We start from the raw sequence: 14,165 nt of genomic DNA, 5'->3' as shown, positions 1-14,165 counted from the left end.
TTGGTTTCTCTCACTGAGAACAATCACACTTTGCTCTACTGGCTAACACAGTACCACCCCCCTTTTTTCTTAGTCTATCACATTTTTAGATGCTACTTAAAGAAGTTTCCCATAAATGACAATTATCAACTCTCCATATGATAGGTGCTAAAATAAAGATCTGATTGTTAGGGATATGAATGCCGGCACCCCAGCAATGATGAGAATGGGGTGTCCCTAATCCCCCCACGTGAATGGAGCATAACTCCATGTTAGTGACCACCACTACATTCACTTGTATGGAAGTAAGGGAGATCGAAGTTATCTCTGTCAGTCCCATTGACAGTGAACAGAGTGTTGATCATGCACTAGTGATTCCTAAAGGGGGGGACATTTGAGAAAATGATCGATTGGGGTCCCAGCATTCAGACCCTCCACCGATCAGACACTTAACATTCATCCACGTTTTGATTACGGTATGTGAAAACTAATTTAAGGCACTTTTTTGGCCCCAAATATTCATTCTGTACAGTTTACTGAAAGTCAGGATTAAAGGTTATCAGCAGAACACTGCAATACCCAGGTCAAAAAAGTATCATCCTCAGCACATTTCTCTCTAGCTAAAAAAACTGACTGGGATGGAAACTATGTGAAACGGTGACCAAAGAGGTCTCCTCTCACATATTAAATTGTATGATTCTATGATGATGTGAGAAGAGCCTTACGTTTGGTTCTCCAAGTTCAAAATTTGCAGTAGATCAGGACGTAAGAAGCTTCATGTATCAGATTTCTGTGTCCAATCTACAACCAAACCTGAGAGCATCATTGACAATGCCAAGTGTTGGTGAAGGTGGTGGTTAAAGACACTATTATTAGACTAAGGCCAGCTTCACACGGGTGAGATTCTCACGCGAGATTTGTGCATTGCGAGACAAATATGAAGCCCATTCTTTTGCATGGGGTCATACACATGAGCTTTTTTCCCCCGCATTGCACCATAATGTGATGCTGAAAACAAATTGAAAAACGTCCTGTCTTTGGCCATGCCCTTGCATTGTTTTCAATGGAACTGGCGGCAGCATCGCACTACGTGCTAGGTGCATGGGGTGCGATGCAAGGTTTTCTCATTGAAAACAATAGGAGAAACCCCCCAATCCTCTGCTGCGGCTATCAGCTACAGCAGAGGATTGCTACTACCCTGAAGTGATGCAAGGTGGTTTTGATATAAAAACGCCTAGAGTCCATTTGCAAACTGCATGTTGGCGATCGAGATATCAGGCCATGATTCACAGCCCAATATCACACTCACCTGTGTGAAGTTAGCCTAAGAATATGCAAATATGCTGTCTGGAGTGACAATAGAAACCAGCTGACAAAAATTATAGAAGCCAGCAACAACATGGCCGGAGAACACCAAAAGAAGTCACTTCGAGATTTTACCAGCGTTTTATACTTACTGAATGAGCACAAAAACTAATAACAAGGTATATAGGAAAATCTGCCATGGGCTGCATTCACACGAACGTATATCGGCTCGGTTTTCACGCCGAGCCGATATACGTCGTCCTTATCTGCAGGGGGGGAGGATGGAAGAGCCAGGAGAAGGAACTGAGCTCCCGCTCCCTCTCTGCCTCCTCTCCGCCCCTCTGCACTATTTGCAATGAAAGGAGGTGGAAGGAGGGCGGGGCTAAGTTCCAAGAAATAGCCCCGCTTTCGTCCCGCCTTTCCCCATTGCAAATAGTGCAGAGGGATGGAGAGGAGGCAGAGAGGGGGCGGGAGCTCAGTTCCTGCTCCTGGCTCTTCCATCCCCCCCCCCCCCCCCCTATACGTTCGTGTGAATGCAGCTTTATCCTAAGACTAGGTCATAAATGGGTAATTGGTGGCAGTCTCATGCCCTCCCAAAAACTCCCACTGTTCAGTATGATGAAGCGGCATAGCCTATACACTTCAGTAGGCTGGAAAGAGTTATACATTATAGACTACATCATTTACATTCTCATTAATTTAGTGAGATAGTTTTGTCAAACAATCCTACAACTAGCAGGGGAATTACAAATAGGACCTCAGAGCTCAATCACAAGGAATCCAAAGCTCTGGATTTCTTCTAATTGAGTCACGATCACAGTCACTTGTATTGCATGTGAAGAAGCAGTGTGGCACTGCAATCTTTGGCAGCGTGACGCGCACCATGGCCAAAGTTGTGCAGTCTTGGTATAAAGATGTGAGTATTACATTACTTAGCAAACTACAGTATAAACTAGTGGTGCCACTAAACCCTTTACCCCACCAGTAAATCTATTGAGTTTTCTTATTGACCGCTTTTCCCCTCTCCACACCCCCCCCCCCTCCCCGAGTCATAAAGTACTTAAGAAGGTGCGTACAGCTTCAGCCATAATTACTTCAGATCAAGGAGTTATTAGTGCAGGGCGCCATTCACATTCCAGATGACGGAAAATGAAGCAAGTCTGGACATTGCTCCATTCATCTGGACACAGGACAAACCCATCAACACCTGCAAATATCCAGTATTGTGGTACAAACCCATCTGTTCATAAGATAAGGTAGCAAGTCTTGGTATTTTATAGCTCCTTCATTTCTGAATGAATCACTTATCTGCATTCCAGCATAATGTACCTCCATTTTATTACAGTACAGCGTAAAATATCCACTGCTGACACGACAGGGTCATTAAACTCTACCATACCCGCGGGCTATGCTTGCCTAAAAGGAATGAAGTTTGGGATAATCTATTGCACAGAAAAGGAGAGAAAAATGTATCTGTAGAGGAATCTTGAACACAGGTCAATATACGAGTATAAAGCTTAGCAAGTGTTTTCAAACAGATCTGACATTGAGGACACTGGCTGTTATAGTTTGTATATATATATATATATATATATATATATATATATTAACCTTGATGTTTGCAGAAAAAAATTCACATGGCCATATTGAAAGGTGATGTTACATGTGCTGCTGGGATCTGTAGTTCTAAGCTTCCTAGCAGCACAGCCCTCACAGGGTTAATTGATTGAGCTGGCCAGATGTGGTACTTCCAGCAGCACACATAACAGGTGATTTCTCACTTAGACGTTTAAGGTGTATCCACAGGATAAGCCATAAATGCCTGAAAGGTTGATAGGTTGGGTTCCCTACCTCTTGGACTCCGTAATGACAGGAACACATGGGTCCACTGTGGTGTCCAGAAAGCTGGCCTAAGCTACAGGGCGCCAGCCATCTGCTTGTAGTGATGGCACCGGTTGGCTGTAGGCTGGGGGCAATTGCCTCCCTTAGGTGCACTAAGCCAGATGATCTTTTTCCTTTGTGTCTTGTAGAGCTACATGAATCATCCTCCTCCTGGCTGTGTCTCATCCCCTTTTTCGGAGGCACCTCTATCAGCCCATTGGTGCCCTTGCAACACAATTACTGGATCTGCTATTTATATTATGAGCTTAGTTCTTGTACTATACTTATGTTATGAGCTTGGTTTTGGTGCTGTATTTATGTTATAAGCTTGCTTCTGCCACTATTTTTATTTACTGAACTGTTCTGCTGTGGTTGTGCTGCTTCTGCAGAAGCTGAGTATGGGGAGACAGCCTATCAGTACAATATGTATTGGTTTTTTGGAGGGGGCCAAGAAAAATTACATACAGGGTGCCATCTAACCTATTCCCTTTAGAACCAATGCTTTACCAGTTTTGACCAATGGAGCATTATCGTCCTAAAGGTGAAGTCTCCATAGGAAAACCGTTGATCCATTGAATCTCCTCCTCACTGCAGGGGGTGCTGTGAGTCTGTAGTGAGGAGGAGAGGAGGACCTGAGACCCCCAATGATCAGACTTTTACCAGTTATTCTGTGGCTGGGTGATAAGCCAATCCTGGAAATACCGCTCTAAGGCCATGTTCACATGATAGAATACTGTATGTGCCACCTTTGTACAGACTGCGTTAAATGTACATTCAATACATTTGAATAGAAAGCCATGCATGTGGAAATAATATCTGCATCGTAGAAAAGAAAAAAAATAACATACCCCTTTTTGAAACAAATTCTGCACTCAGATTGGCGCCATGGAATGGAGCTGATCCGAATGTAGATCCCCAGTAGCTGTAATGCCAATCCACGTCAGTAGTCCGTGGTTAAATTTGTGGGCTTCTGAGACAGATTTCTATTGAAATTCGCATTGGATTGTTCCGACATGGAAATATATGAACGTACCCTATGGTTAAGTACACACTAGATGTAACTGCGAGTTTCACCCGACAGGTAGCAGCTTATATGCCATCCAATCTAATAACGATCTGCGTCAGAAGCCTGTGCTCAGTCGTGGACATTGGCATGTCCTACTTGTTATCCATGGCAGGAATAGGATATGCCATGCATTTTTCACAAGGACCATGGTTTAGTGTGGAAAAAAAAAGTCTATGAGTATAGCCTCATTAGGCCATACTAGAGGTGTATGCTGTCCATGGAAATACACAAACAGCCCACGGCCCCAAAATTAAGCTAGTGTGCATCCAGCCTAAATAAGATGTTACCATAAATATGCATGCCCAGCTGAACCACGCGTACATTTTTTGGGGAAGCCTAAGAGGTTAGGGCTTCTTTACTGACCATATTAGGAAAAAATTAGGACCTGCTCTATATTTCCACAATTTGCGCAGCAAAAGCCTCCATAGAAGTCTATAGGAGGTGCACAAATGCACAAGGGAATGCGTGAAATGCTGCGCAAAAACGCAGAAAAGAGAACACATCTGGACCTCATTAGGCTAATAGCCTTTAAATCCACGTAAAGGGTGTGTCGTGCGCACGTATGAACCGACCCAGCATGCGCAAAAAGTACAGTATGATGCACAGATACACGTGCAAATGTACCTCATCCAATCGTGTTCATGCACAAATATGTTCCTCTGCAGCAAGCATTTTTGTGCATACGCTCGTGTGAAGTCGCCCTTAGTCTATGGATTCAACCTGAGCTGGATGTAATGACGAACATAGCTCTGCTAATTCAAATACAGTAAATGTTCATTTAACACTTAACGTGTAAGGCTGGGCTCGCAGGGGCGGATAGCAATCGGCGTCCGTGCGGAGGATCCGCATCCATTCAAAGGCGTGTACTTTCTCTTTTCCGCTCACACTCACGGATATGAAATGCGTATTCCTTGAGTGGAGGAAAAGTCACAGCATGCTCTATTTTGCTGTGGATGGCCTCCATTGAGGTCAAGGGAGGCGTTTGACCCGCAGCTAGAGATGAGCGAACCTACTCAGCCACCCCCCTTTTTCGCCCTAGCGCCGCGATTTTTGAGTACTTCCGTACTTGGGTGAAAAGATTCGGGGGGCGCCGTGGGTGAGTGGGGGGTTGCAGCGGGGAGTGGGGGGGGGGGAGGGAGAGAGGGCTCCCCCCTGTTCCCCGCTGCTACCCCCCGCTCCGCCACGCCTCCCCCCGCCCCCCGGCGCCCCCCAAATCTTTTCACCCGAGTACAGAAGTACTCGAAAATCGCGGTGCTCGATCGAGTAATTACTCGAAACGAGTATACTCGCTCATCTCTACCCGCAGCCCATACGCAATGAACATTGCGTATGAGCCGCAGCTACCCGCATCATCACTAAGCGATGGCACGGCTTAAAGCTATAAATGTCAATAAAGATAAGTTCTTGAATAAAAACTTATCAAAATTTGTATGGAGGAACAGGAACATGTTGAGCATATAATAGGGACGGAAGCCCTCAAAAGTATTCTGTTGCAATATAACTGCAATGTATTTCCTGTCTTCCCTACTACTAAATAAAAATGTTCAAAACTTAGCGATGGCACGGGAAATACAGACATACAAAAAAACTGTACTGTGCCTGACCGAAAACGAGCCGCTGCGGTCATCCGCATTACAGATTGTTCAGGTACGCACAGTCACAGACGGAATCCTAGCTGGCCTAAAAGGTACAAGTTCAACAAACTTTAAGTTGAAAAGTTATTCTAAACAGTTTGCGGCAACAGTGTATTTAACGCATAAGCTGCTAAAGTTAATGTTTCCTACATTTGTATATAATTTCTATGTCATTTTATAAGTTTAATCAATATTTTCTTACTTTACTTTTATGTTGACTTAACAGATAGACAGGATACCAGAGGGACATGAAGGGAATTACATATAGTAAGAATATATAAAATGAGCTATATATACCAGACGTATATGTAGTGAAGTAGCACAAAAGAACCAAACACATAAAAAGTAATAGCTCATTGTGTTCTTACCCAAGGCTCGGTCTCCGGGGAGGCAGCTGGGGGAGCAGCATACAACCCCCACACTGATGATGAGCAATCCTCCAAGCAGGGGATACCTGGATTCTGCCATTGTGAGCTGGGAGTGAATGGACTGATGTGGCACAGGCAGTCTTGGAGAGATCTTAACCACTTCTGAGAGTCTGGGCTGTATCAAGACTTTTTTTTTCTTCCTTTCCAGGCAGCCAAATTGCTCACGTGTTACAGTGAATACATCCCTGGGGTCATGTTACACGGGATGTTCTAGGGATATTCAGACTTACTTAGGAGCAGGCTACAGATTCCTAACCAGTCTGGAAGATAATAGTTTTCTCTTTACATGGGGAATCATTAATTTAAGAGTTTTTGAGGGTACTTAGAAGCTATTTGCTGGAAGTACAAGCCTCGGGATTACTAGGGGTGATTTGTCTCCCTTCTAAAAGTGCTGACTTTGAGGGAATGCATATGTCTTTAACTGTTCCCATGCTATGGTTGCACAAGAGCAGAAATGCTCCCCGTCTATAACACGTAACCACAGTACCACAAAAATGTGTACAAATTCTTACTGTGAACACTGGAGCTCTATGGATGAGTATTCAAAGTGTTCTGAACATCTCATCGATGATAGAAAGATAGAAAACTTTTTGCCAGGTAACAATATTAAATCTAGAGATGAGCGAGCGTACTCGTCCGAGCTTGATACTCGTTCGAGTATTAGCGTGTTCGAGATGCTCGTTACTCGTAACGAGTACCACGCGATGTTCGGGTTACTTTCACTTTCATCTCTGAGACGTTAGCGCGCTTTTCTGGCCAATTGAAAGACAGGGAAGGCATTACAACTTCCCCCTGCGACGTTCAAGCCCTATACCACCCCTCTGCAGTGAGTGGCTGGCGAGATCAGGTGTCACCCGAGTATAAAAATCTGCCCCTCCCGCGGCTCGCCACAGATGCATTCTGACAGAGATCAGGGACAGTGCTATCTTGTTGGAGCTGCTATAGGGAGAGCGTTAGGAGTATTTTAGGCTTCAAGAACCCCAACGGTCCTTCTTAGGGCCACATCTCACCGTGTGCAGTACTGTGGAGGCTGCTTTTTGCAGTGTTGCACATTTTTTTTTTTTGGTATATCGGCCGTGCAGAGCATTGCGCCCTGCAGTAATACTACAGGGACAGAAGTGCTTAGGCAGGGACAGAAGACATATTATTGATTGAATATAGGCAGTGGGCCTTTGCAAAAAAATTTGTGGGAAAATATCTATTTGGGCTGCCTGTGAGTGTCCTCAGTGTTCTGGGTCTGTGCTGGGTGTAGTAGTTCTCCAAATTCATACGCAGCCAGCTAAGTGTTACAGCAGGCTTGCGCAAAATTATTTCCTGGCGTTCCGTAAGCGAAGTCAGCCTCCAACCACAGGCCAATAAGCGGCAAATTTAATTACAGCGTTCTGTTTCTGCATTACTGGTAATACAGCATGCTGAGGGGTAGGGGTAGGCCTAGAGGACGTGGACGCGGCCGAGGACACGGAGGCCCAAATCAGGGTGTGGGCACAGGCCGAGCTCCTGATCCAGGTGTATCACAGCCGACTGCTGCGGGATTAGGAGAGAGGCACGTTTCTGGCGTCCCCACATTCATCGCACAATTAATGGGTCCACGCAGTAGACCTTTATTAGAAAATGAGCAGTGTGAGCAGGTCCTGTCATCCTCTGGCTGCTGCTCCTCCTTCCTCCCAGCCTCCTCACTCCATTACAATGAGACATTCTGAGGAGCGGGCAGACTCCCAGGAACTGTTCTCGGGCCCCTGCTCAGATTGGGTAGCAGTGGTTCCTCTCCCACCAGAGGAGTTTATCGTGACTGATGCCCAACCATTGGAAAGTTCCCGGGGTCCGGGGGATGAGGCTGGGGACTTCTGCCAACTGTCTCAAAACCTTTCAGTGGGTGAGGAGGACGATGATGTTGAGACACAGTTGTCTATCAGAGAGGTAGTAGTAAGGGCAGTAAGTCCGAGGGAGGAGCGCACAGAGGATTCGGAGGAAGAGCAGCAGGACAATGAGGTGACTGACCCCACCTGGTTTGCTACGCCTACTGAGGACAGGTCTTCAGAGGGGGAGACAAGGGCAGCAGCAGGGCAGGTTGCAAGAGGCAGTGCGGTGTCCAGGGGTAGAGGCAGGGCCAGATCGAATAATCCACCAACTGTTTCCCAAAGCGCCCCCTCACGCCATGCCACCCTGCAGAGGCCGAGGTGCTCAAAGGTCTGGCAGTTTTTCACTGAGAGTGCAGACGACCGACGAACAGTGGTATGCAACCTTTGTCGCGCCAAGATCAGCCGGGGAGCCACCACCACCAGCATGTGCAGACATATGATGGCCAAGCACCCCACAAGGTGGGACGAAGGCCATTCACCGCCTCCGGTTTGCACCGCTGCCTCTCCCCCTGTGCCCCAACCTGCCACTGAGATCCAACCCCGCTCTGAGGACACAGGCACTACCGTCTCCTGGCCTGCACCCACACCCTCACCTCCGCTGTCCTCGGCCCCATCCATCAATGTCTCTCAGCGCACCGTCCAGCCGTCGCTAGCGCAAGTGATTGAGCGCAAGCGCAAGTACGCCGCCACGCACCCGCACGCTCAAGCGTTAAACGTGCACATAGCCAAATTTATCAGCCTGGAGATGCTGCCGTACAGGGTTGTGGAAAAGGAGTCCTTAAAAAGTATGATGGCGGCGGCGGCCCCGCGCTACTCAGTTCCCAGTCGCCACTACTTTTCCCGATGTGCCGTCCCAGCCCTGCACGGCCATGTCTCCCGCAACGTACGCGCCCTCACCAACGCAGTTACTGGCAAGGTCCACTTAACAACGGACACATGGACAAGCACAGGCGGGCAGGGCCACTATATCTCCCTGACGGCACATTGGGTGAATTTAGTGGAGGCTGGGACCGAGTCAGAGCCTGGGACCGCTCACGTCCTACCCACCCCCAGAATTGCGGGCCCCAGCTCAGCGGTGGTATCTGTGGCGGTGTATGCTTCCTCCACTAAAGCACCCTCCTCCTCCTCCTCCAACGCAACCTCTGTCTCGCAATCAAGATGTGTCAGCAGCAGCACGTCGCCAGCAGTCGGTGTCGCGCGGCGTGGCAGCACAGCAGTGGGCAAGCGTCAGCAGGCCGTGCTGAAACTACTCAGCTTAGGAGATAAGAGGCACACGGCCCACGAACTGCTGCAGGGTCTGACAGAGCAGACCGACCGCTGGCTTGCGCCGCTGAGCCTCCAACCGGGCATGGTTGTGTGTGACAACGGCCGTAACCTGGTGGCGGCTCTGCAGCTCGGCAGCCTCACGCACGTGCCATGCCTGGCCCACGTCTTTAATTTGGTGGTTCAGCGCTTTCTGAAAAGCTACCCACGGTTGTCAGACCTGCTCGGAAAGGTGCGCCGACTCTGCGCACATTTCCGCAAGTCCCACACGGACGCTGCCACCCTGCGCACGATGCAACATTGGTTTAATCTGCCAGTGCACCGACTGCTGTGCGACGTGCCCACACGGTGGAACTCTACGCTCCACATGTTGGCCAGGCTCTATGAGCAGCGTAGAGCTATAGTGGAATACCAACTCCAACATGGGCGGCGCAGTGGGAGTCAGCCTCCTCAATTCTTTTCAGATGAGTGGGCCTGGTTGGCAGACATCTGCCAGGTCCTTGGAAAGTCTGAGGAGTCTACCCAGATGGTGAGCGGCGATGCTGCAATCATTAGCGTCACCATTCCTCTGCTATGCCTCTTGAGAAGTTCCCTGCAAAGCATAAAGGCAGACGCTTTGCGCTCGGAAACAGAGCCGGGGGAAGACAGTATGTCGCTGGATAGTCAGAGCACCCTCCTTTCTATATCTCAGCACGGTGAGGAGGAGGAGGAAGATGAGGAGGAGGGGGAAGAGACAGCTTGGCCCACTGCTGAAGGTACACATGCTGCTTGCCTGTCATCCTTTCAGCGTGTATGGCCTGAGGAGGAGGAGGAGGAGGAGGAGGATCCTGAAAGTGATCTTCCTAGTGAGGACAGCCATGTGTTGCGTACAGGTACCCTGGCACACATGGCTGACTTCATGTTAGGATGCCTTTCTCGTGACCCTCGCGTTACACGCATTCTGGCCACTACGGATTACTGGGTGTACACACTGCTTGACCCACGGTATAAGGAGAACCTTTCCACTCTCATACCCGAAGAGGAAAGGGGTTCGAGAGTGATGCTATACCACAGGACCCTGGCGGACAAACTGATGGTAAAATTCCCATCCGACAGCGCTAGTGGCAGAAGGCGCAGTTACGAGGGCCAGGTAGCAGGGGAGGCGCGGAGATCAGGCAGCATGTACAGCACAGGCAGGGGAACACTCTCTAAGGCCTTTGACAGCTTTCTGGCTCCCCAGCAAGACTGTGTCCCCGCTCCCCAGTCAAGGCTGAGTCGGCGGGAGCACTGTAAAAGGATGGTCAGGGAGTACGTAGCCGATCGCACGACCGTCCTCCGTGACGCCTCTGCCCCCTACAACTACTGGGTTCGAAGCTGGACACGTGGCCTGAACTCGCGCTGTATGCCCTGGAGGTGCTTGCTTGTCCTGCGGCTAGCGTCTTGTCAGAGAGGGTGTTTAGTGCGGCTGGGGGAATCATCACGGATAAGCGTACCCGCCTGTCAACCGACAGTGCTGACAGGCTTACACTCATCAAGATGAACAAAGCCTGGATTTCCCCAGACTTCTCTTCTCCACCAGCGGACAGCAGCGATACCTAAGCAATACGTAGGCTGCACCCGCGGATGGAAGCATCGTTCTCTATCCCCATCAAAAACGGGGACCTTTTTGCTTCATCAATCTGTGTATAATATTCCTCCTCCTCCTCCTGCTCCTCCTCCTGAAACCTCACATAATCACGCCAAACGGGCAATTTTTCTTAGGCCCACAAGGCTCATTCATATAATTTTTCTAAACAATTTTTAGACGTTTCAATGCTCATTAAAGCGTTGAAACTTTCACCTCAACCAATTTTTATTTTTACTGGGCTGCCTCCAGGCCTAGTTACCAATTAAGCCACATTAACCAAAGCGATTAATGGGTTTCACCTGCCCTCTTGGTTGGGCATGGGCAATTTTTCTCAGGTACATTAGTACTGTTGGTACAGCAATTTTTGGGGGCCCTCGCCTACAGTGTAATCAAATTAATTTTTAGCCCACCTGCCTTACAGCTGACATTACATCAGCTGTGTTGGGCACTGCAATGGGATGTATTTATTTACCAGGGAGCCACCCATGCTGTGGGTCCACAGGGAGTTGTAACTGCATGTGTCCACTTCTAAAGTACCCCAGTCTGACTGGGGCATGCAGTGTGGGCCGAAGCCCACCTGCATTAAACATGACATTACCTCAGCTGTGATGGGCAATGCAATGGGATATATTTATGTACCGCCGGTGGCTTCCTGGCACCCACCTATGCTGTGGGTCCACAGGGAGTTGTAACTGCATCTGTCCACTTCTAAAGAACCCCAGTCTGACTGGGGCATGCAGTGTGGGCCGAAGCCCACCTGCATTAAACATGACATTATTACCTCAGCTGTGATGGGCAATGCAATGGGATATATTTATGTACCGCCGGTGGCTTCCTGGCACCCACCCATGCTGTGGGTCCACAGGGAGTTGTAACTGCATCTGTCCACTTCTAAAGAACCCCAGTCTGACTGGGGCATGCAGTGTGGGCCGAAGCCCACCTGCATTAAACATGACATTATTACCTCAGCTGTGATGGGCAATGCAATGGGATATATTTATGTACCGCCGGTGGGTTCCAGGGAGCCACCCATGCTGTGGGTCCACAGGGAGTTGTAACTGCATCTGTCCACTTCTAAAGAACCCCAGTCTGACTGGGGCATGCAGTGTGGGCCGAAGCCCACCTGCATTTAATCTGACGTTAGCTCTGCTGTCCAGGGCACTGCAATGGGATACATTTATGTACAGCCGGTGGGTTCCAGGGAGCCACCCATGCTGTGTGTGCACACAGAATTCCCATTGCGGAGTTGTACCTGCCTGTGACTATTTATAAAAAACCGCGGTCTGACCGGGGCATGCAGACACCTTGACAGAATGAATAGTGTGTGGCACATAGGTTCCCCATTGCTATGCCCACGTGTGCAGCTCCAGATGGAGGTGGCACAGGATTGGATTTCTTATTGCTTATGTACAGCATTGTGGACTATCGCCCCGCCCCTTTTAAAGAGGGTCGCTGCCTAGCCGTGCCAACCCTCTGCAGTGTGTGCCTGCGGTTCCTCTGGCAGACGCACTTATAAATAGACATGAGGGTGGCGTGGCATGAGGGCAGCTGAAGGCTGGGCAGGGACAGTTTGGTGTGCGCTGTGGACACTGGGTCGTGGGGGGGGGGGGGGTTTGGTCAGCATGTTACCCAGGAGAAGTGGCAGTGGAGTGTCATGCAGGCAGTGATTGTGCTTTGTTGGAGGTAGTGTGGTGCTTAGCTAAGGTATGCCTTGCTAATGAGGGCTTTTCAGAAGTAAAAATTGTTGGGAGGGGGGGGGCCCACTCTTGCCGCTATTGTGGCTTAATAGTGGGACCTGGGAACTTGAGATGCAGCCCAACATGTAGCCCCTCGCCTGCCCTATCTGTTGCTGTATCGTTCCCATCACTTTCTTGAATTGCCCAGATTTTCAGAAACGAAAACCTTAGCGAGCATCGGCGATATACAAAAATGCTCGGGTCGCCCATTGACTTCAATGGGGTTCGTTATTCGAAATGAACCCTCGAGCATCGCGAAAAGTTCGTCTCGAGTAACGAGCACCCGAGCATTTTGGTGCTCGCTCATCTCTAATTAAATCCCCTAATTTCTGACAAGGATATAGTTATAGTAAAGAGGCAGCAGTCACATCAGGACCCTGGTGTGACCAAAGGGTCACATGTGAAGATGTAAGGGATTAACCTTACGCCTGTATACATGGTATACATCACTTTTTAGCTATATGAGCACCATAATGTAGTACCTGTCATACTAATTACTGTGATATGTCTGCTGTGTGGATCTGTGCAGTAGTTTTGGAGAAACTTACATTTTATTAGTAGAATATAATCATAGACTGGTAGAGTTGGAAGGGACCTCCAGGGTCATCGGGTCCAACCCTCTGCTCAATGCAGGATCACTAAATCATTCCAAACAGATGTCTGACCAGCCTCTGTTTAAACACTTCCATTTAACGAGAACTCACCACCTCCCATGGCAAGCTGTTCCACTCATTGATTACCCACACTGTTAGAAAGTTTTTTTCTAATATCTGATCTGTGTCTTCTCCCTTTCAGTTTCATCCCATTGCTTCTAGTCTTTCCTTGTACAAATGAGAATAGGGCTGATCCCTCTGCACTGTGACAGCCCTTCAGATATTTGTAGACAGCTATTAAGTCTCCTCTCAGCCTTCTTTTGTGCAAGTTAAACATTCCCAGATGCTTTAACTGTTTCTATCATCCTGGTAGCAACCAGACACAGAAGTAGTCCTGCATATTCATGAGCTGCAGGATAGTCACAGCCAACCTTCCCTCCAGCCAATAATTGGCAGCTCTCTCTTTATGCAGAGTACTAGGCAGATAGCGGTCAATCATTGACTGGAGGGCAGGGTTGGTGTAGCTAGCCTGCAGCTCATAAATATCCAAGACTACTTTAAAGGGGTTCTGTCATAAAAAAAAAAATGCAACACTTACCTATTCCTCCCCCATCAGTCTTCGTACCGCATCTTCTCCACGACGATCTTCTTCTGGCTCCTGCAGTGCCCCCGGTTCATCTCACCTCCAGCCTGCCAATTTGTCTTCTTGCGATGACGAAACATCCATTCTCGGCAGTCTCCTTCCAGCAGGGCAATGTATGCTGTACTAGTGACGTAGCATTTATAGCCTAGCAGGGAGTGTTGAGTGATTGCCG

General features: G+C 48.6%; 1 protein-coding gene across 1 annotated transcript in view; it reads right to left on the bottom strand.

The window, feature by feature from the left end:
• The window catches only part of CPZ (carboxypeptidase Z), a 60,455-nt gene extending 53,840 nt beyond the window's left edge, over window positions 1–6,615 (bottom strand). Inside the window, exon 1 of the mRNA XM_066573339.1 lies at window positions 6,234–6,615. Within this exon, the coding sequence (XP_066429436.1) occupies window positions 6,234–6,333 (100 nt within the window). The 5' untranslated portion in view covers window positions 6,334–6,615. The remainder of the gene's footprint in view (window positions 1–6,233) is intronic.
• Between the last annotated feature and the right edge of the window lie 7,550 nt (window positions 6,616–14,165).

Source organism: Eleutherodactylus coqui, chromosome 7 (assembly GCF_035609145.1).
Source record: "Eleutherodactylus coqui strain aEleCoq1 chromosome 7, aEleCoq1.hap1, whole genome shotgun sequence".
Classification (NCBI taxonomy): domain Eukaryota; kingdom Metazoa; phylum Chordata; class Amphibia; order Anura; family Eleutherodactylidae; genus Eleutherodactylus; species Eleutherodactylus coqui.
This window is presented reverse-complemented; position numbering and strand designations above follow the sequence as displayed.